The following is a 24,579-nucleotide window of genomic DNA, read 5'->3' as shown; positions in this document are numbered from 1 at the left end:
ACAGGGACTACCGTATTTGTTGTATTGTATTCCAATAACCAATAGTTGCACAACAAAACGTGCACCATGGAGCATGCAGGTACAAGAACGGAAGATGTGGAACTCCCTTTTATACGTGCAGTTGACCTCTAGGAGATATCAAATTACAACCGAAAGTTCAACACATCGGATTTGATATATGATGGGTTAAATAATTGTTAAAATTGAAGGAATTCGCCGTGAACGGACAACTGACTCGAAACAACTGAATGTTCAGCTCGTTTTCAACGTTGTATGTCCCGCGTCAGAAAAAATCACTTAACCGTGTCACGGTGACAAACAAGTACATGCACTTATATTGTCTTATGTAGGCGGCTCAACTCAACCTCCGACCCTAAATAGTGACTTGAGCCAAGGCCGATATCCCTCTACACTGACTTGAGGCTAGGATGAGATCCCTCTACACTGACTTGAGGCTAGGATGAGATCTCTCTACACTTACTCGAGCCAAGGCCGAGATCCCTCTACACTGACTTGAGGCTAGGGTGAGATCTCTCTACACTAACTTGAACCAAGGCCGAGATCTCTCTACACTGACTTGAGCCAAGGCAGAGATCCCTCTACACTGACTTGAGCCAAGGCCGAGATCCCTCTACACTGACTTGAACCAAGGCCGAGATCTCTCTACACTGACTTAGACCAAGGCCGAGATCCCTCTACACTGACTTGAGGCTAGGATGAGATACCTCTACACTGACTTGAACCAAGGCCGAGATCCCTCTACACTGACTTGAGGCTAGGATGAGATCTCTCTACACTGACTTGAGCCAAGGCCGAGATCCCTCTACACTGACTTGAGGCTAGGATGAGATCTCTCTACACTGACTTGAACCAAGGCCGAGATCCCTCTACACTGACTTGAGCCAAGGCCGAGATCACTCTACACTGACTTGAGCCAAGGTCGAGATCCCTCTACACTGACTTGAGGCTAGGATGAGATCCTCTACACTGACTTGAACCAAGTCCGAGATCCCTCTACACTGACTGAGGCTAGGATGAGATCTCTCTACACTGACTTGAGGCTAGGATGAGATCTCTGTACGGTGACTTGACCCAAGGTCGAGATCCCTCTCCACTGACTTGAGCCAAGGCGGAGATCCCTCTACACTGACTTCAGCCAAGGCCGAGGTTCTTCTACTCTGATTTGTGCCAAGGTTGAGATCCCTCTACACTGACTTGAGCCAAGGCCGAGATCCTTCTACACTGACTTGAGCCAAGGCCGAGGTTCCTCTACACTGACTAGAGCCAAGCCCGAGGTCCCTCTACACTGACTTGAGCCAAGGCCGAGGTTCTTCTACACTGACTTGAGCCAAGGTTGAGATCCCTCTACACTGACTTCACCCAAGGCCGAGGTTCTTCTACACTGACTTGAGCCAAGGTTGAGATCCCTCTACACTGACTTCAGCCAAGGCCGAGATCCTTCTACACTGACTTGAGCCAAGGCCGAGGTTCCTCTACACTGACTTGAGCCAAGGCTGAGATCCCTCTACACTGACTTGAACCAAGGTTGAGATCCCTCTACACTGACTTGAGCCAAGGCCGAGATCCCTCTACACTGACTTGAACCAAGGCGGAGATCCCTCTACACTGACTTGAGCCAAGGTTGAGATCCCTCTACACTGACTTCAGCCAAGGCCGAGATCCTTCTACACTGACTTGAGCCAAGGCCGAGTTCCTCTACACTGACTTGAGCCAAGCCCGAGATCCCTCTACACTGACTTGAACCACGGTTGAGATCCCTCTACAATGACTTGAGCCAAGGCCGAGATCCCTCTACACTGACTTGAACCAAGGCGGAGATCCCTCTACACTGATTTGAGCCAAGACCGAGATCCCTCTACACTGACTTGAGCCAAGGTTGAGATCCCTCTACACTGACTTGAACCAAGGCCGAGATCCCTCTACACTGACTTGAGCCAAGGTTGAGATCCCTCTACACTGACTTGAGCCAAGGCCGAGATCCCTCTACACTGACTTGAGGCTAGGATGAGATCTCTCTACACTGACTTGAGCCAAGGCCGAGATCCCTCTACACTGACTTGAGCCAAGGATGAGATCTCTCTACACTGACTTGAGCCAAGGCCGAGATCCCTCTACACTGACTTGAGGCTAGGATGAGATCTCTCTACACTGACTTGAGCCAAGGCCGAGATCCCTCTACACTGATTTGAGCCAAGGCCGAGATCCCTCTACACTGACTTGAGCCAAGGCCGAGATCCCTCTACACTGACTAGAGCCAAGGCCGAGGTCCCTCTACACTGACTTGAACCAAGGTTGAGATCCCTCTACAATGACTTGAGCCAAGACCGAGATCCCTCTACACTGACTTGAGCCAAGGCCGAGATCCCTCTACACTGACTTGAACCTAGGATGAGATCCCTCTACACTGACTTGAGCCAAGGCCGAGATCCCTCTACACTGACTTGAGGCAAGGCTGAGATCCCTCTACACTGACTTGAGCCAAGGCCGAGATCCCTCTACACTGACTTGAGCCAAGGTTGAGATCCCTCTACACTGACTTGAGCCAAGAGCCCGAGATCCCTCTACACTGACTTGAGCCAAGGCCGAGATCCCTCTACACTGACTTGAGCCAAGGTTGAGATCCCTCTACACTGACTTGAGCCAAGGCCGAGATCCCTCTACACTGACTTCAGCCAAGATGAGATCCCTCTACACTGACTTGAGCCAAGGCTGAGATCTCTCTCTATACTGACTTGAACCAAGGCCGAGATCCCTCTACACTGACTTGAGCCAAGGCCGAGATCCCTCTACACTGACTTCAGCCAAGATAGAGGTTCCTCTACACTGACTAGAGCCAAGGCTGAGATTCCCCTATACTGTCTTGAACCAAGGCCGTGATCACACTACACTGACTTCACCGAAGGCCGAGGTTCTTCTACACTGACTTGAGCCAAGGTTGAGATCCCTCTACACTGACTGAGGACTTCAGCCAAGGCTTGAGAAATCCGTGATCCCTCTACACTGACTTGAGCCAAGGCCGAGATCCTCTACACTGACTCAGAGCCAAGGATGAGGTCCTCTACACTATACTGACTTACACTGACCTTGGTTGAGATCCCTCTACACTGACTTGAGCCAAGGCCGAGATCCCTCTACACTGACTTGAGCCAAGGCCGAGATCCCTCTACACTGACTTGAACCAAGGCGGAGATCCCTCTACACTGATTTGAGCCAAGACCGAGATCCCTCTACACTGACTTGAGCCAAGGTTGAGATCCCTCTACACTGACTTGAACCAAGGCGGAGATCCCTCTACACTGACTTGAGCCAAGGTTGAGATCCCTCTACAATGACTTGAGCCAAGACCGAGATCCCTCTACACTGACTTGAGCCAAGGCCAAGATCCCTCTACACTGACTTCAGCCAAGGTTGAGATCCCTCTACACTGACTTGAGCCAAGGCCGAGATCCCTCTACACTGACTTCAGCCAAGATAGAGGTTCCTCTACACTGACTAGAGCCAAGGCTGAGATTCCCCTATACTGTCTTGAACCAAGGCCGTGATCAAACTACACTGACTTGAGCCAAGCCGTGATCCCTCTACACTATCTTGAGCCAAGGCCGTGATCCCTCTACACTGACTAGAGCCAAGGCTGTGATTCCCCTATACTGACTTGAGACAAGGCTGAGATTCCTCTATACTGACTTGAGGCAAGGCTGAGATTCCTCTGCAATGACTTAAACCAAGGCTGAGATTCCTCTGCCCTGACCTGAGGCAACGATGAGATCCTTCTACACTGACTTATACCAAGCTGAAATCCCTCTACACTGACTTGAGGCAAGGATGAGATCCCTCTACACTGACTTGAGGCAAGAATGAGATAACCCATGTGCCGTTAAACAAAGGCTAGAGGCGATCTTTCAACTGCTAGTTTTCATAACTACACAGTTGAACACCGACATAATCGATCGTCCTGCTGACACAGCGATGTTCCAGTGATAAGTAAGACAAAAATGTTATCTTGAACAAATAACGGCATCAAATCAGCTTCAACACAAAATTTTATTTATGAAAAACGCACAAACAAAACAAATGATCTGAAATGAAATTATCTCCACCCCTTTAAATTTGATTAAATCTAAAACAAATGTTGCCTTACATAGTATTATAAATTCTTTGTTTTACTCGGTCTAAGCGCGTTTCAGTGATTAGGGCTTCCTGTCGCTTTTAGCAATATTCCAGCAATAACATGGCACCACAAATAGTCTTGACACATTGTACCCATATGGCAATCCAGCCCGGATCTTCGGTGTGACGACTGACTGACTGACTGAGTTTGGGTTTACGCCGAGTTTACCAGAAATAGCTTCACACATTGTACCCATGTGGGGACACCGGGTCGGAAATGACGAGCGGACGCTCACACCATTGCTACCCATGATTGAAGGGTCACTCTTGTGATTCAGCAGCAACGACGGTCACACATTATTTAACGATTGAGCGGACGCTCACTACTTTAGAGATGTTCCTCATTTCTATGCTCAAGGGACCACCTTGACTGACAAGTCTTGTTGATGTTCAACTCTTGTGGCGATTCAGCAGATACTTATAACGACGTTTCACACCATTTTAACGAAGTTGATCACCCATATGATTGACGTCACTACGCCTTTAGAGATGTGGCCTCATTTAAAGAATGATCTCAAGGGACAAGTGATTTATCTATACCGAAACGTGGCCACTGTACAGCGGACTGACAAGTCTTGTTGGAAACGGAATTTATCTATACCGAAACGTGGCCATTGTACAATAAAGAACTTGATCACCCATAAAGTCTTGCCATTCCTTAAAATGCTTGAAAACGGAATTTATCTATACCGAAACGTGGCCACTGTACAATAAAGAACTTGATCACCCATAAAGTCTTGCCATTCCTTAAAATGCTTGAAAACGGTATTTATCTATACCGAAACGTGGCCACTGTACAATAAAGAAGTTGATCACCCATAAAGTCTTGCCATTCCTTAAAATGCTTGAAAACGGTATTTATCTATACCGAAACGTGGCCACTGTACAATAAAGAACTTGATCACCCATAAAGTCTTGCCATTCCTTAAAATGCTTGAAAACGGTATTTATCTATACCGAAACATGGCCACTGTATAATAAAGAAGTTGATCACCCATAAAGACGTGTCATTTTTATTATTACCTCTTCTAGAATGCCTCTCAAACAGTTATTGAGTCCTTATCATTTACACAATATGCTGCAAAATAATATGCCTTTTTGTCATTTTTATATGTTTACACAGTATTACTTGAGACTGGTAGCGTTTGACTTCGCGCCCCTTTGAACCATATTTCCTCTACATCACGGCATACTAACTCGGTGTGGGTTGAAAGACGAAAGAAATGCAGGTTTACGGGGCGAAACCATCGACCATGTGGTATAGTTTTACAACCATGAAAGACAATCACGGTAAACATGAAATAGTCCTTAGTCAGCACCTGCTAAACTCCTAAAGATAGAGCAACACCCAAATTTGTTCATTCGATACATATGCAACATAAACAATTAATGTTTCAAGAAACTGTATGCCATAAACTTACATTGTTGTAAGAAATTGAGGAAATAGTATTCAGGCCCCCAGTCTAATAAAATAATTGAAGCTGAAACACAAACAGCCAGTCTCCATGGAAACTGCAAACCCCCAAACATCCCCCACACAACCACCTCCCCCCTCCCTCCCCCGAGCTATCACACACATACACTCATTGATTTAAATTAGGGACCCTTTTCACCCTATCATGTTTGCATATATTTATTAATTAACATTTTAAAGTTTAATTTCACAGATGTATTTATAGGAATAGCTACAGGGGTTGCTCTTCCAGCCGGTGCCGATGACAAATCCAGCGCAGTCCTGTTCTCCTGGGTTGTTGGGTTGTCCATCCATCCATGATGTGAACTGGATCAGATTCCCGTCTACCCATCTCCACGTGTCCTCAACAGCTGCATCAGTCGCCCCGAACCATAGCAACTTGGCTGAGTATCCTGGGGGATATAAACACAGGTGTATCTATATCTATATTTATATTGATGTGTGAAAATAATTATATCGATGGCAACGTCTTTTTCACGATGATTACACTTACAATGTGAGACCGGTTAGAATATATATATGTATGCATGCACACATATATATGGGTGTGCGTGCACGTGCGCGTCAGTCTCACGTTTTTGGGCACGACATATCGGGGAATTTCACTTGGCACACATGTGTATATGCTTTTGATACCAGTATATGCCGATTAGAAGCTAGTGAAGATGTTTTAAGCTATAGCAAGGATAGTTTTATGTCACAATTTTGTCCATAGATGTAAAATATACATTTGAGAAATATCTTATAATATTTTGTCGGGATAAAACCGTTGTCAGCTTATCATTCTATTATACGTAGATAATTTTCGATCGGACGTTAAACGAAACGTATTTTGTAACTGTTGAAATTACATACACACAGATATACACACAGGCACACACACACATACTCACACACACACACACATACTCGCACGCACGCACTCACAGAGTGAGAGAGAGAGAGAGTGCGGGCGCTCCTTGTAACCAACGTTCTAACAACAGTCACAACTAAAAGCCTTTTCTCCATGTACATTTGTCGAGTTGCGGTCACCTAATGGTTAAAGTGTTTGCTCGTCACGCCAAAGACTCGTGTTCGATTCTTCATGGGTAATTAAATTTGAAGTCCGTTTCTGGAGTAATATTGCTGTAATATTGCTGCAATATTGCTAAAACAGGCTTACAACTTTACTCACTCACTCTACATGTGTACAGTTCCTACATAATCTAACCAACAAACTCATAACTATCAGACAATTGTCCTCTCCTGTACGTTTACAGCCACACGGGAAACTACACGGAGCAATATATAACGATCATTGACAGAAGAGATATGACAGTTGAGAAATGATAGATGCAACTGCAAAGTACATTTTTGCATGCACATAAGAAATTCTTCAAAAGGAGGTTGATACAAGATTTCACAGAGCACAACAACGAGTCTGAGGTTAGTCGATATTGGATCATTCAACAGTGCATTTAGTGGACAGTACAGTGTCAGGAACTTTGTCAATATCGACCCACAATGGCATCAATACAGGTTCTCACCTAGACTAATGCTTAGTCTCTGAATATTTTTATTTTCAAACAAACCCATTTAAATTGAAAAGGAGCCCCAGGGAAACCAGAGATTCCTGAACCTGGGGAATTCTAGACTTGCTTTATTTAGGGCTTAAGCACTGCAGAGAGGGCTTGGCAGTAGGGAAAATAATGTGGTTCAGGGACTGTGAGACAGACTAGCTCTCACCCGACGACGTGCGGAGTACGTCAGATCGTGAATAACCTGAGGTGGCATGGGCGCCATTCCTCCACAGGTGCTTAACAGACATAGTCTTGGCATTACAAGAATCTGTCTTGTTCTTACTTTACATCCCAAATAAACCAACACATACAGAATAGAAGAAATATCAGGGTCTCGGGATGGCCATGACATAAAGGTCACATCGGCGTCGAGAAAGTTCATGCTGAGTCGCGCTGTTTGGTCGGGCATTGTCCTGTTGGAATATAATCCGAGGGTTTTGTTGCATGGACGAGTGAAAACCTGGACGAGGTCCCTCACACCGATAGCGATGAGTGGTGATATCGGCGTTGGAAACTACAAGATCCGTCATTTTCTGTCAACATATACCGCCCTAAACCATGACGCTACCACCGCCGAAAAGCAAGAACTCCTGAAGAACTCTCTTTAGCAGGCCTTGTCGACGGGGTATACAAGCTGTAACATCAGGATTGGAGAGATCAAATGGACTTTCGCCAGAAAAGAGTACCCGTGACCTGTTTTTATTCCTCATTGGCTGACGGTCTGTATCCACCGCCATCTTTGACGTCGATGATGACCGGTGAAGGTCACTCCGCGATTGGAGGCTGAGATGGAACGTCTACCACTCCTGGGTCTGTTCACGGTAAGGCAAGTCTTCCCTTAACTTGGCCTCGAGCTGAGTTTAAGAGCTACCGTGTCTCTCTCTTCTTTCCAAACCCTTGGTATGATCGTTGTGTCTTTATGACGAACTGAATGCTACAGCAGATGGCTGCACTGCAGTTCTTATTTACCCTAGCTATCCAAACAGTTGAAGTTGTCTAACTGTCACGGTTTAAGTCATTTTGCATCAGAACCCGTTACTATAATTTTGGCTTTCCGAAACACACCTATTAGCTCGTTTAGGTATTTAGTTGACAGCATTTTTTAAACACTTTATCTATTTTTATTACGACAAATAATAATTTTAGTTTCGGTTTAGTTTCTTTTGCTCGTGCGTATACAACGCCTTCGCAACGCCGCAAGAATATCAGTATGCGCCTCACATAAACGTATGTACAGCTTCTTCCAAGATAGATTTGTTTTGTGTTTTCTTCACTGTGTTTAATTCTTGAAGACATTTTTCCTTTTCAGTGCCATATTGAAGGGCCCTACAGAATGACCAGCTCTTTAGTACAACAAAGGATCTGGTTATCTCGTCTAGAAGAAATCGAAGTTTGTACAATTGTTTGTCAGACCGTGTTGCTACGGAGGTTTCAAACTATAACAAACGTGTGTTTAGAATTGAGATATTTACTCAATGGCAAGAGATTCCGGTTCCAGTGTGTTAATATCGATGACTAAATTGAATATTGAACACAAAAGTGTACGACGTTATAGGAAGCCTTTATAACCTGTTGAAACACGAGACACTCAATGAGCACATCGGAGACTTCAAACCCAGGATTTCCCCAGCTGCAGAGGTTGACAATGATTGGTGCTTTAATGGGTTTATACACATCAAAGAGTTCACATCCATCTAAGTATTTGAGACATGTGAAAATGTCTTAGCAAATTTTGTTTCTTTCAAATCTTATCATGAATACACAGCCAGTATTATATATATTAATAATAAATAAAGGGTTTGCCCAAGCTCGTTTGTTGACAGTGTGAGAAACTGTTTTTCCGTCGCTCAAATCTGATCAGGAACAAACATCTTGGTATTTCTGCATATTCTGCTCTATTTAAATGTCCAATTTATTATATATTATGATTTCGTTTTAGAACAGGAAGTTTCTAAATATTTGTTAAATAAGCAACGTGTACAGGTCGGAAACTTTATTTATATTAAATTTAATTACATATTTCATGGTACAGGCAAACATGTATTGAAACGTTTCATTATAATACAATGGTATATGTATACATGCATAAATAAAAAAACAAAACAAACTTCCTATCATTCGATAAATATACTCACTAAAACTTAAAGCTCAAACTCTTAGAATCTACAGTGAGGAAGGTGCTGCGATCTCTGTTAAAGTTAACTGTTTCCTACTACTTTTTCAGTGTTGGGTTCCAGGTGAAAGTATTGTAATACGGTGTCAGTACAAAAACGGGTTGTAAGTAGCTATGTATACTCATGCCAATAATGGTTGTCACCCCCTCCCCCACCAACCCCCACACACCCTCACACCCCACCCCACCCACACCCCTCGCTAATTAAAAAATTGAAGGGGTGACAACCATTATTGGCATGAGTATATGTATCTTCCTTCATCAAAATACTTCTGGAACACTCCTACAATATGCCGAAAAAGTTTGAGCTTCTTACTTGTTTTATTCTATATTAAATACTAAACAGAACAGGGGGCGGTGGGGTAGCCTAGTGGTTAAAGCGTTCGCTCGTCACGCCGAAGACTCGGGTTCGATTCCCCACATGGGTACAATGTGTGAAGCCCATTTCTGGTGTCCGCCGCCGTGATATAGCTGGAATATTGCTAAAATCGGCGTAAAACAGTACTCACTCACTCACTAAACAGAACATCTCATTCAACTTACCGACATCATACATGGAAAATTATAATTTCGTTTTGCTATAAAGGTTAGGCATATGTTCGGACACGAAGTTACTTGGATATATGCTGAGTTTTCAAGCCGAAAATGTTGAGTGATGAGGAAAAAGGACTCTTTATCCCAATCTGATTTTCAATGTGTTACATATTTCGTTGTACTGACATTTACATTTTCACAAATTATCGACATATACTCTACAAAATAAGAAACCCGACAACCACCTTATTGGTAATAAGTGTGAGGGGTGTAATTTGTTTTAGTCTCTTGTAAACACGGCAATGTATTTTGTGTCTTCATACACACGGTAATGACATGTAGGCCGTTTGAACATGGCCTTGACCGACGTGGATAGTAGGGTTATGCCGCATGAAGCACAACAATGACGTTCATCGAGTCACCGGATCATCTTAGCGAGCGCCCGTGCATTTGAATGCTAGCACGAAGATTATGCTGAACAGGAAAACGAATCAGCACTGCAAGTTGAATAAAGAAGCGAGTATGCCGCAACTCGCAAATCAGCATCGTGAATGTGACATGGGTAAGCACTGTGCTCAACAATCCGTAGCAACATTTGGTCGAGCCCAGTTCTGTAGTAGTCACACAATACACCGTCTGAGGAATGTGTACAACAGAAGGACAACGTTGCAGATCGCAGAGGGCTAGACTAGAGCGCTGCGTGACGTACAAACCTGCCCTACAGATTCGTGACTGCAAAATCCACCAGCAGACCGTTGTGTAGAGGTATCCGAACTAACTATCCATGGAAGGCACATTACGACATCTATCTATGAGAGGCACTTTACGGCATCTATCCATGAGAGGCAATTTACGGCATCTATCTATGAGAGGCACTTTACGGTATCTATCTATGAGAGGCACTTTACGGCATCTATCTATGAGAGGCACTTTACGGCATCTATCTATGAAAAGCACATTACGACGTCTATCCATGAGAGGCACATTACTACTTTTATCTATCAGAGACACATTAAGACATCTCACAATGGAAGGCACATGCCATCTGTCTGTGACAGGCAAATTACGACATTACATCAACGATAGAAACATAACGCCATCTGTCAATAGCTGACACGTTTCAACATCTATCCATTAAAGACAGATTCCGCAAATATACATGTTTGTTTTACCAAACATGAATCAGATATTTTAACAGAACGGAACCACCGTCAATTTGTAAATGAATTAACCATAAAATGAGTACAGTATACAACCTTACCGCACGCTATCGCAGTGTTCTGAAGAAATTCGTTCTCTGCCGTGCCTTCCACTATGGCAAGATGTCCACTTCGGTCCTCACAGTCTGTCTTTGCAAGATCCCAGGCCTTGCCAGCGTCGACGAATTCGTAATATGTGCTTGTATCTTCCTCTGGGTTCATGAACTGCACCGGCTCTGAAAATATGAAGTAAAGATAAATATTTATGTGTTTTCTTATGCTTCTGTTTCCAAGTAGATGGTGCAGTCGCGTCAACAGTTTGAAAGACTTCAATATCACGCTACAAACGTTGAATATATTTTAGAATGTCGTAAGCTTGACAAGGTAGCACGCCAGAAACTCACACAATAATTTAAATAGACTACATGCTAGAAACCCCAGAACGTTGCCTGCATATAACTCGACCAGGCAGCATACCAGAATCTCACAAGGTAGCATGCCAGAAACATTACCTAAACTACATTCTAGAAACCACAGAAGGCAGCAAGCATTTTTCTCGATGAATCAGCATGCCAGGAACTCACTTAAGGATCCACCAAAGGGCAACAACTGCAAGAATTAGAATATGGTATTGGTCACTGATTTTAAGAAGTTCAGATTTTTTCAGAACAGTTTATTTTATATTGGGTATATAACCCAAGGTCAAACACAACTGGCGACGCCTGCTATCATGTGGATTTCCATAAAATCTTAAGACCTTGGAAATGGTTCAGTGTTTTTTATCAGATTTCATTTTTTATGTACATTTTGATTCTTTGTGCTAATTAAGTTATAAGAAAACTAACCAAGTTAAAATTGCCTTCAGCAACCGAGGCCTGTCCTAAGATGAATGTACATGGAGAAAGTAAAAATAATGTGCAAAGTTATTCGAACTGAAGCCTGAAGACTGGTATGAATTGAAACAGGGCTGTGGATCACACCCTGCCTTACTAAAACAGAAGATCTACTGTTAGCTTTAGCCCCTGATGGTGAAACTGAAAGGTAGGTACTGACAAGCATCTCCCCTGAAGTGACAGTATCCAGCCTTTAGTGATTCTGGGCGTGAAGGAAGACCGAATGTAAACAGATATGTGTTGGTCATTTTCTCTTCTGGCAGTAAGACATTTAACAGCTGTGACTCCTTGCAGGCGTAATTCCGGATCGATGTTAACCTCAAAGGCAACGTCCTAACTCCGGACAATGCCTTTACTACTGTTGAGGGTCCAGTGAGGTGAGACCACAGCAAACTGCGTTAGTGACTTTGTTGAAAGTACGATTTGTGACGGGTTTGCTTTTTGTATTCATTCAGTAGGGAGCCAGAAGATAGCTTTCTAATTTCTTTCCCGTCGCCAGGTAGACCTTCTGTACCATTTTCAAAAGCAAAAGGAGTCAATTTAAGTGGACCATCATTTTATGCAGATATAACTTAAAAGCAAGACCAGTTAGGATTGCTTTCTGTTGTGTTGTGTGTTTATCTAAAACTACTTGCCCTCAGTTCCTTTCGCGGAAGACAAAACAGTACGATTGCTATGAACACCTATGTGACTAGGCAATGTTTTGAGATGTTCAATCTATTATTCAACTTCCTTATTGAAAAATGAGAAGAACTTCATCACTTGATTGAAGCTGATCGGTTTCCGTTGTTGGGCAAAATGTACATACACATGTATTTAGGTACACAGCTACTGAATAGGCATATCTCATCAGTGATGAATGACATTAACGGTACAATGTACAGTGTACAATTAATTGTACAAGATTGCCAACCACTTAATTCAATTCAATTCTTTATTGTATGAAAGGCCATAGGCCCATATACAAAAGAGATACATCTTGACAATGGCATATATAATCAACTTTCTAACTAATCAATTCTTTTCTTAACAAAAATGCATTGTAGATAAATAGAGCAACTTGGTGTTGTTTTGGAGGTTCTTTGCAGGAAAGTAAGGAAGACAATAGATTAACGTTGATTTGAGATAAAGACAGTTGCGGTAGATACTTATTTCTTAGATTTTCATATACAGGACAAATAAACATAAAATGGAATTCATCTTCAATAATGTAACAGAATGGACATAATCTTTGGGTTTTTTCCATAGAAGCATATCTTCCACGGTTAATTAATAAATCATTAAGGCCTAATCTAAACCGTATAAAAGCATTGCGAATATTTCGGTATTGAAGGTGAGCAAGATAACACTCTGGCTCAAGCAACGACTTAAATTGACGATATGAATCATATCTAGAACTTTCATTAATAGTTGAATGCCATTCCTGCTTAAACATATCAATAGCCCGGATATGAAACTGTTTAATAAACATATTTGCATTGCCAACTGTCTGTTAAAACAGGCGAACGTTAATTTCTTCAGAAATTTAGAAGCAAATTAAACTTGTATATCGATGCAAACAGCCCCAGGACAACCTTGATGTGATCGTCTAATCTATTAAATTATCGAACTATTATGTTTACTATTTTCTTTTACAGACCATGGACAGCTCTGTGAATGCTCTCGAATAGATTAAATTGTGTGGATCTTGGAAACTAATGATCCCAATGCCAATACCCACAGCAGTTTCCGTAAAAACAGAAGAACTATCGACTGCTTAATGCGTGTACAATCGTTCATTAAAACGGTCTGTTTTTTTATTCAGCATTCAAATTAACAGTCTGTCCAAATGTAAATTGCATAAGGACTCGCTTAAAATATCTAGATTTATCGACATATGAGACTGCCCGAATGTTTGGTAAATCAACAACTTCTCCAAATCATCTATTAATACCTGACATTTTAGAATTAATTAGTGTTGGAATGGGTGTTAAAAATGGAGTAAAAATATACAATCGCATAGGCAATATTTCAGCCTTGCTATGACGAAATAAAATTAAGCATTGATTTCTTTTTTATTTCTTTTTTTGTGTGCTTTGTTTGTTGCTTAACGCTGCACAAAGCAATATCCAAGCTATATCACTGAATCGCTGACTTGGTTGACACATGTCATCGCATGCAAACTGATCGATAGTCACTGGATTGTCTGATCCAGACTCGATGTGTTATGTATATAAATATCTGTTCAAGCACAGGTTGCTAAAGATCACATCTCTAGCCAGGATCTACGCGGGTTTTAAACATTACAAAAAACAACCACAGTTGTATGTAAACTTATGGAACCCAGTTGCCGAAGGATACAATAACTAGACTATCACAGATGTTTAGCAAAACGAGTTTGATAACATATAAAAGTATAAACTGTCATTGAAAGCCACAGTACACAAACGGGGTACGATCGCCAGCAACCAAAGTTTAACCACAATACCAGGTACCATGGGGACCAGTAGTTCTGCAATCGCTGATAACGCAACGGCAGATTCTGCTCCCGAGGCAACACGCAGCAATATTCCAGCAATATCACGGCGGGGGACACCAGGAATGGGCTTCACACATTATACCCATGTGGGGAATCGAACCCGGGTCTTCGGCGTGACAAGCGAACTAGGCTACCCCACCGCCCCCAAATGAAGTGGAACATTCAAGATGTTGTCAACACACTTCCAAGCATACACAGAATCTAGGTTATACTGTCTGGGTTGTCGGTCAAGTATGGAATCCTGGAAGGGACATTGTCGCGTTGTCGCATTGTCGCGGTGTCGCCCTCTCAAATACAAGCAAAATGAAGCAAAATTAACCAAAACGCGACACACGACATCGCGACAACGCGACATTTCGCCAATTGTCGCATTATCGCGATGTCGCGTGTCGCGTTTTTGATAATATTTATTCCTCCAAAGGGCGACACGCGACATAGCGACAATGTCCCTTCTCGGATTCCATAGTCAAGACATGACCAAGCTGCTTCCGGACAATATTTCATTGGACACAGTTGCAATACCTATGAATATTCATTAAATGCAGATATTGTTTTGACCGTGTAAACTCTCTCACACAGTGGAAAGTAATTATAATTCGACCCCTTTAACGGGTCTTTTCAATATTTGTGTAAATTAGTGTAAAGGGATCATTAACTGCTTAATTAATGGTTGTGAAATTCGAGTGGTAAGAGGTTTTGTATACTATTCTCCCCCTACTTTTGTAATAAAAATCTAATAATCTATATATAATATTAACTCGCGTTTTATTGCCTTGGTTGTATTTTTTTATTCGTTATTAAGATTGCTCAGCATTACAAACAACCGATGATGACCAACGTGATAGCATAAATCCTGCTGGGGACTCATCTGAACTGTAAGTCTGCAGGTTCCAGCTTTGGTTACTGGTGGCCTATATTCCTGGTTATAATGTATATTAATTAATTTTATTTTTCCATGTTGTGTTAATAATTTTGACCTTGTGTTTATTTATTCTAAACCGTGAATATCTTTCTATCCTTGGTAGACAGACATCATTTTTATGAATACCATGTGACTGCAATCTGACGAAGCCATGTGAAGTGTTTACTGATTCAAACACAAGAACAGCGGACGAAGTACACAACCTTGCCGTAAACCAACAGTACACGGGGAACTCGTCCGTATAAGCATATCTTATCTTGCAAGGCTTTAATAGAGTCCCACTTAATCCAGAGAACAATGCACACACAATTTTGTGCAATGTCCTGAATGAATGCTTTCTGAAAATTTTAAACAGCCACATATGATTTTTTTGTCTTATTAAAAATGACTTGTCAGCATTCCCAAGATAGTGAATACAAAGTCTGTAGATTTGGCTCACCTGAAGCCATTTTGGGTACCTGACATTGTATCTCACAACCTGTCGTATTCTGAAAATCTGTTGTTCTAAATATACTGGCCACATAAAGAAACTGTGCACACATAAAATATAAAGATAGACAGACAGCGTCCTTATGCATAAATAAAGGTGTGTACATAGCAAGTATTGGAGACAATCAAACGCTCATGCAGGTGCCAGGCGACGTGACGTCATTGATGGTGGCCTATGGACTTGCAATGTGTTACTGCACGTGCAGCCTGTGCAGCTGCTCACAACATGTGAAATTCAGAAATTGCTGTCACTGTCGAAAGCTTGATCTTTGGTCATTCAAACGTTCACAAATGCACATTAGAAGTCACATGCACATCATGCCAAGATTGACATGTGCTCAACGTCATGAAGCCATTGGAAAGGGTCGAGCAGCATGAGCCAACAACAGGTGGCAGCACATTTCCAATGCCATCGTAACACGATATCTGCATTGTTCAGGCGTTAGGGAAACAGTAATGACGTCGCCGACCACCCACGTTCTGGGCGACCCCGAGTAACGACGCCAAGGCAGGACAGATGGATTCGGGTGACTCATATCAGACACAGATGGGTTCCAGACGGCAGTGACCACGTCCCAAACCATTCCCCAGGCCTTCATTTGGAAAATTTGGTAGCCTCTATGCGTCGTCGTTGCACTGCTGTGCTTCACGCGCATGATGGTCATACCTGTTATTGACTTTGTGACTTCGACGTGTGACTCCCGACTCAATTTTGAACTTCTGACGTCATCGTTACGGATATTGTTCATGTTCTTTTGACATGTTGTTGAGGCCCGATACTTCAGCTTATAAAGCGTCTACATCATGTCGTCTTTTCTGTGTTGTATTCCAATTCTGAAAGAATTTTCTGTGTGCACAGTTTCTTTATGTGGCTAGTATACAAGTGTGAAGTGTATCTTTTGACACACGATGGCGACAGCTTTCTACCGTTAACCGTTCATCGTTCTAATGTACAGAATTAATGGTCGTTTTCATCAGGTTGACGCTATTTCATGTTCAGTGCGACTTTAATATGTTTTCATGTACATTTATCAAAAGAAGGTACAGAACCCCCTAGTTTTACGGCTATAGTTAACCTGTCGTGACCTATACTAGTGAGTGAGCGAGTGAGTTTAGGTTTACACCGCACTCAGCAATATTAAGGCGGTCTGTAAATAATCGAGTCTAGACCAGATAATCCAGTCATCAACAGTATGAGCATCGATCGGCGCAATTGGGAAAGGATGACGTGTGTCAACCAAGTCAGCCAGCCTGACCCGATTTTGTCCGACTACATGTATAAATTAGTTTGCCATGCATAAAACTAGTTATACTAAGCGTTTTTTTAGGAGTATATTAGCGATCGTATGAACTTACTGCAAACCGTGGCTGTTGTTGAACGACTCACAGCACAGAAAGTAGTCGGGTGGCAGGTGTGCTGAGAACAAGGTCCTCCTATACGCTGAAATATAACATTCTGCTCTGAAATGTTCAGATAATTAGAGTGAATGAGCATGGTTTTACGCCGATTTTAGCAATATTCCAGCAATATCACGGCGGTGGACACCAGAAATGGGCTTCACACATTGTACCCATGTGGGGAATCGAACCCGGGTCTTTGGCGTGACGAGCGAACGCTTTAACCACTAGGCTACCCCACCGCCCCTCAGATAATTAGAATAACCCTGAAGGAAATAACACGAATGTCTTCCTAATGTACCGGACACGTTTCGAGACAAATGAATGAGGGTTGCTGTACTGCACTCACTCACAAATCAATGTATATAGAAACGTCATTAGTAGGCCTTTCACGACTCCCATTTATACAAAACACAACAACATTCGATATTTGTCCTCTTCACACTTTGAGATAATCTAACCATTACACTTGCGGATGTTTGAGGGTATAACGTATTTAGGTTCACCTGGTAACAAACTTCACTCACACATGAGTGAGTGAGTTTAGTTTTACGCCGCTTTTACCAATATTCCAGCAATATCACGGCGGGGGACATCAGAAATGGCCACACACGAGACAGCGTGATCAGGCACTATTTATGCATTAATAATTTAATAAAAATAAAATATAAAAATGGAGTCATCGGATACTGCTTCTAATAAGAATACGGCCATCAACAATCAGACATGTTCACATTTCCAACCTCAGGCGGTTGGTTCCAGATTCGTTGTCCTGGTATCAAATATTACCCGCATGAATGTATCTCATAATTTCCATTCGTATATCAAAAAGGAAACCGCCAGAGTTTGCACAAAGACGGTATTATTTGCTATTTGATAGCCTGACTTGAGACGATTTTTCGTATCTTTGAAAACCCCCAAAATTATGCATTACGAATAAACAAACCTAAATATAGCTATATTAAGACCTCTGAATGCACAATACCTTTAAGAACGTGGTCTTAAGAAACATTTTATCATTGGGAATGCATGTTTGTAGTAAAGTGCAAATTCTAGTTACATTTGGGGTGAGTTACACTCAGGATTCAAACCAACACACTCAGAGTGAGTGTGGTTTTACGCCGCTTTTAGCAATTTTCCAGCAATATCACGGCGGGGGACACCAGAAATAAGGTTCACACATTGTACCCATGTGGGGAATCGAATCCGGGCCGTGACGGGCGAATGCTTTAACAACTAGGCTACCCCACCGTCCCACACCCACTCCGAGAAATTGACAAAACTGCCAGCACACGAATTCAGCAATCTAACCCACTCAGCCAGAGAGATTTCCACCCAAATAGAAGTCTCACAACTGGTAGTCTATACTACGTACGTTTGGTGCCACGCAAAGAGAGTATGGGTTCGAATCCCGGATAGGCCTCAACCAAAAATATACTAGACTTTGTACTATACCAAGAAAGTATAATCCTAAATATAACACATGATGTATTCAACGCTGTATAATCTGATCATGCGATAAGACGTATTTACACCTCACATACCTTGGGCCATCCGTTGATATCGCTCTGGATGTAATCAGCATTTAACTGTACGTTTCCCGTATCCGTTGAATCTTTGAAACTAAGGTAACAGGTCCTGGTCTTCGTGTTTAGATTGAATGATTTACAGACGCTGTATGTCACACATAATCCGGCACATCGGAAAATGTCCGATTTGGGAAAAGACGCAAAATCAGAGTTTCTCAACACCTGTCCATCGACGACGAATGAGCTGATATCACAAAACGCCATAGTGCGGGAAATGGTGGCATATATGGTTAAAAGGCGAGAAAAGGTGGCTAGGTCAAACATTATGGGAAGGTGGTTAACTGGACTTCTCTGATGTGCTTCTCTGATGTGCTTCACTCCTGCGATGTGCTTGGCGTACGCCGATGTGCTTCACAACTGTGTGGCAATATCCTCTTGTAATGAACTAAGCATCTGTGGTGCTAGATTCCCGTTCGGGGGAGACTTCTTACATGCCAATTGTTCTACGATGTGTTTCAAGGTTCCGGTGGCACGGTGTCTTCCTGTGATGCAGTGTCTTCTGGCTTGCTCTGTGCCTGCGTTTAGTTAGACTGCCCTGTGATACCTGCCTGCAGGTGACACCGCCTTTCGTTTCATTGATTTCTTTTCTCATCATATTAATCTACGCGTTGAAGACAATGCCCATTCTACATGGAGACAATGCATTTACGCACTCAACTGTGACACAGGTGTGTCTTGTCCATTATATTTTAAACGCATTTTCAACTTTCCATATTTTCCTTATATTTTTGAGGAATCATGAAAGAAGAAAATGAGTATCTGTGTCTTGGTGTTTAACGCAACATTCAGCAATATTCCAGCTACATCACCGTGGTGTGTTAATGATAATGTAAATCCAGTTGATAGCGTGAACATCGATCTACGCAAATGGGATACAATGACATGTGTCAACCCACCTGATCCCGTTAATCGCTTCTTACCACTTTTGGTTGATGAAAACAAGCCTTCTTCAGAAATTGTAACCCGGATCTTCATGGTAATGAACTGCAATGTGACAAAGTGATCTTCACGTGTAGTCGATATACAGGTAGAATAATTCTATAGGCGACGTAAAACGTCCCATTTCACCTCTACACAACTAGGGGTCATTTAATAAATACATTATGTCTGTTGTGATCACAACATAAGGCACAATGAGTAATGCAGAGCCACCTATCAGAAGAAAGGTACCCTTGCCACTCCGTAAGTCCAGGTTCGATCCCCGAATCAATGACAACGAGAGAAACCAACTTCTGGTGTCCCCCGCCGTAATACGTGTGGAATATTGCTAAGCCTGGCTTAAAACCCAACTCACTCACTCACTCATTGTCATTAGTGATGCTCTACAACTTACATCTTTGCCTCATCTTCAGGCGGCAGTGCACATTCATATTGTCTGAGATATTAATACCGCTCATCAAAAGACAAGCATGCTTCAACATTATATCACATTGTTTCCAAAAGAACATATTATCACTTCTCTGGATGCCCTCCCTCGAATCTCCACAAGCATGCCTTATTCTGTCCGTGATATGGGTGACACATTATATTTAAAACCAAACCAGCTTTTATAAATGTACTACTGGGATTGAGGATTAGCTTCGGGTAACGCTTTTGTTTGTTTGTTTGTTTGTTTGTTTGTTGCTTAACGCCGAACTCAGAAATATTCCTGCCAATAGAGTCCGAACAATCCAGTGATCAACATTATGAGCATCGATATACGAAATTGGGATACGATGACATGTGTCAACCGATCCCGTTAGACGCTTCTATCGTCAAGCGTGGGTTGCTGAAGACCAACTCTAACCTGGATCATTACGGGTATTCGGTAAAAATACTTCTTGCTTTGAAAATGTCCATCTACGCTTTCTCAAATATCTAGTATCACTCAGGAAAAGTACACCTAACTTTATGTTATATGGCGAGTTTGGTGGATTCCCACTTGTAAATGTTATCAAAAGCAGAATGGTATGTTTTGGGGCTAAACTTATAACCGGAAAATCATCAAAATTATGCCTCTTAATATTTAAATTAATATTCAACGATTATATATTTGGCAAGTGTGAACATAAATGGATAATCTATCTTGAGAGATTTTCGACAATCTTGGACTGAGTTTTATCTGGAAATCCCAAAATTTTACAAGTATATTTTGGCTTAAAACTGTTATCAAAAGTAAATTAAGAGATATTTATCAGCAAACATGGATGTCAACAATTGAAACCTCCTCCAAAGCAACCACTTATAGCATTGTCAAAACTCCATCTCTCAATTTTGAACCATACCTAAATTTTCTGCATTACAATAACTTGTTAAAATTTTGAACTTCAAATCATTTTCTTCCAATGGAGACAGATAGATGGCGACGAATCCCAGTAAATGATAGAAGGTGTACTATGTGTAACCTAAATGATATTGGTGACGAATTTCATTATTTATTTATATGTCCCAAATTAGAATTAGAAAGAGAAAAATATATCCAGAGGTATTATTATATTACACCAAATATGTATAAAATGAATATCCTATTTGACACCAAGAAACCAGGAACTTTAAGAAAACTTTCAATTTTTTGTAAAATAATTATGGCTTTATTTAAGAAATAATTTCAATACTTTAATATGTAACTAGCTCGATGTACATTGCACCTATCATACCGTTTGTATATACTTTTCGTGTTGTATATAAATGTAAATATTATTTTTGCACCTCTTATGCTGCAGTTTGCAGCCTGGGTGAATAAAGTTCAGTTCAGTTTAGGTAAGGCAACCCAGACGCATGAAGCTGTTGGGTTATCTCCTAAAACTTAGACACCCATATCTTAGATACCAATGAGGGAGATTGATTAGGACAACACCCATGGCTAAAATGGAACAGTCCTAATTAGTGCTCCCTGCTGAGTAGGTCTAGCTTGTCTTGATCAACAAATGATATTACTCTACAACGGGGATTACGTTTGAAGATAGGTGATAATTTTTCATTTAAAAATCTCCTCACAATCTGAAAGGACTCAACTGTTTTGATCATTTACGTGGAGTACCTTTGAAATAACTACATGTATTATAATTACAACAGTAAAGTATGTATAAACTGTTGTATGTAACTATTATTAATCTCATCAACTCGAATACTACACAGAGTACTTTCTTTTGTAATGAACTATTCTCCTGACACCCAGCATGTTGAACAAGTAGATTGACTATGATGCGCGATTCTCCCTGGCACTGTAGAACCACCATGAGACACAAGGCCCAAGAACCAACAACAACTTGGAGGGATTCCTGGATGCAGTCGGACACTTAATACATCTTGGATAATTAAGTTTTATATCTGGATTATAGTGGATCATGTGTTACTAATGGACTTGAGAAATGGTCATGGTGATTAAGTATGATTAAATATCTTATTGTTATTGATGTGATGTCAAGGTGTATGGGATGTATAATTACCAAACTGACATAGTACTATCTTTATTGTTTATTTATTGTGCATGTTGAACTCAGTAAATATGCTGAATCAATATAAAGTATTTTCTTATTGACCCGTGAAGGTCCGGGTTAGAATATTGATCTTCAGTAGCCCATAAGAGGCAACTAACGGGATCGGGTGGTCAGGCTCGCTGACTTGGTTGACACATCGGTTCCCAATTGCGCACATCGATGCTCATGTTGTTGATCACCGGATTGTCTGGTCCAGACTCGATTATTTACAGACCGCTGCCATATAGCTGGAATATTGATGAGTGCGGCGTAAAACTAAACTCACTCACTCACTATTTTCTTATTGATTCTACTGGACTGGTCCATTATAAGAAATAGGTATCAGCTAGAGGATTCGTTGTGCACTCAACCAGAATTGTTGTTGTTTTAAGGGGTCTAAGATGTGGGTGTTGTTTGGGGAAGTTACCAGCTGTTGCGTTGGAGTGTTTGTTTCCCATCCAGACCATTAAATGATGCGGATGCTGAATCCATGTTTATGACATGCGTGGCGTACATGATGCTCGGACGATGAGCGACTAATTGGGTTTACCCTGCTCCAATACCTCTCAAAGAAGTGACATATCTAACATGGGTTTTTTTCCATAGAAAGCAGTCACTGTATTGATTATTGGTATGTTCAATATTGACACATCAACACTGCAAATAGATATCATCACTTAATTCGACAGCACTTCAGCAATACCGGCTATGTCGTTATGAATCTGATGGGAAGAGCATTCAGACGTTTGAAAGAGACATCGTGATGCAGATTTCAGACAGGAAGAATCCTAGAAAGAAGCTTTGAAGTATTCTGAGCTTCATACGTCAGTCAAAGTGATGAAATATTTGATCAACATATGTCAATATTTTGCTAATTTGAGATAACAGTGCACTCTCACTAAGATCTACAGGATGGCGGCATATTAAATCATTATCACTTTTTGGTTACTGGGTATTGTCCGTTAGAAGACTGGAACCATCTGGGAATATCCTCATGTTTGACCACTACTTTGGTTACTGGGTATTGTCCGTTAGAAGACTGGAACCATCTGGGAATACCCTGTTTGACCACTACTTTGGTTACTGGGTATTGTCCGTTAGAAGACTGGAACCATCTGGGAATATCCTTTGACCACTACTTTGGTTACTGGGTATTGTCCGTTAGAAGGCTGGAACCATCTGGGAATATCCTCATGTTTGACCACTACTTTGGTTACTGGGTATTGTCCGTTAGAAGGCTGGAACCATCTGGGAATATCCTCATGTTTGACCACTACTATGGTTACTGGGTATTGTCCGTTAGAAGGCTGGAACCATCTGGGAATATCCTCATGTTTGACCACTACTTTGGACGTTGAAGAATTATTTTAAAAACATCATAGCTGATCTGGTACAGTCATCTCAAGTGCTCCTCTGTCGCTTGTTTCCCCTCAAATGTTTTTAAAAGAATTGAGTTGGATGTTTTATCTTAGGTGCTTGATGCCATCAAATGTCTCTATAGCGACCCATGCAAAATACGTGCTGTATTCATCTTATTCTACTTTTCGTGTTGTCTTGATCTTCGGTCGCTGCCTTGCTTCTTAGGCACAACAGGTTTTGTTACTTTATAATGGTAATTTATACGGCCTCTTGGTGATCGAGATTGCCCATGCCTCACTTACTGTATGACAAGGACAATACAACATTTTCAAATACACTTTCCACCACGGTGGATTTCACCGAACACATCAGAAACTCACATCTATTCTGGACGAATGCGTGCTGTCCGCGTTTGAATACTGGTGCGGTTATCACATTGCTGATTTCAAAAACGTATTTTACAACCTCTTCAGGCAGTTATACGCAAATCACACACGCCTTATGAATACACATAAACTCGCTGGTTCCATCACATTTCAAAACGCTGGACAACCCTGATGAGTGAGTGAGTGAGTTAGTTTTACGCCGCACTCAGCAATATTCCAGCTATATGGCGGCGGTCTGTAAATAGTCGAGTCTGGACCAGACAATCCAGTGATCAACATCATGAGCATGGGTCTACAGGTCCACCCGATCCCGTTAGTCGCCTCTTACGACAAGCATTGGTTGTTGAAGATCAATTCTAACCCGGATCTTCACGGTACGACTCTGATGAAGCCGCGTTTCCCATACATTTTATCACGTAATTCTGATTCAAGAACTAAAC

General features: G+C 41.7%; 1 protein-coding gene across 1 annotated transcript; it reads right to left on the bottom strand.

Annotated features, from left to right (window-relative positions):
- Positions 1–5,152: 5,152 nt before the first annotated feature.
- Positions 5,153–19,489, bottom strand: LOC124257260 (C-type lectin domain family 10 member A-like). Its single transcript, XM_046691278.1, has 4 exons — positions 18,892–19,489; positions 17,306–17,390; positions 11,190–11,363; positions 5,153–6,054 (listed from the first exon to the last, which is right to left on the bottom strand). The coding sequence occupies exons 1-4, from the start codon at positions 19,198–19,200 to the stop codon at positions 5,837–5,839; spliced, it is 786 nt and encodes a 261-aa protein (XP_046547234.1). The 5' UTR covers positions 19,201–19,489; the 3' UTR covers positions 5,153–5,836.
- Positions 19,490–24,579: the final 5,090 nt, after the last annotated feature.

Source organism: Haliotis rubra, unplaced genomic scaffold (genome assembly GCF_003918875.1).
Source record: "Haliotis rubra isolate DU_JTF1 unplaced genomic scaffold, ASM391887v1 Scf117, whole genome shotgun sequence".
NCBI classification, from domain to species: domain Eukaryota; kingdom Metazoa; phylum Mollusca; class Gastropoda; order Lepetellida; family Haliotidae; genus Haliotis; species Haliotis rubra.
Note: the sequence above shows the minus strand (reverse complement) of the source record. Positions and strands in the feature narration are given on the sequence as shown.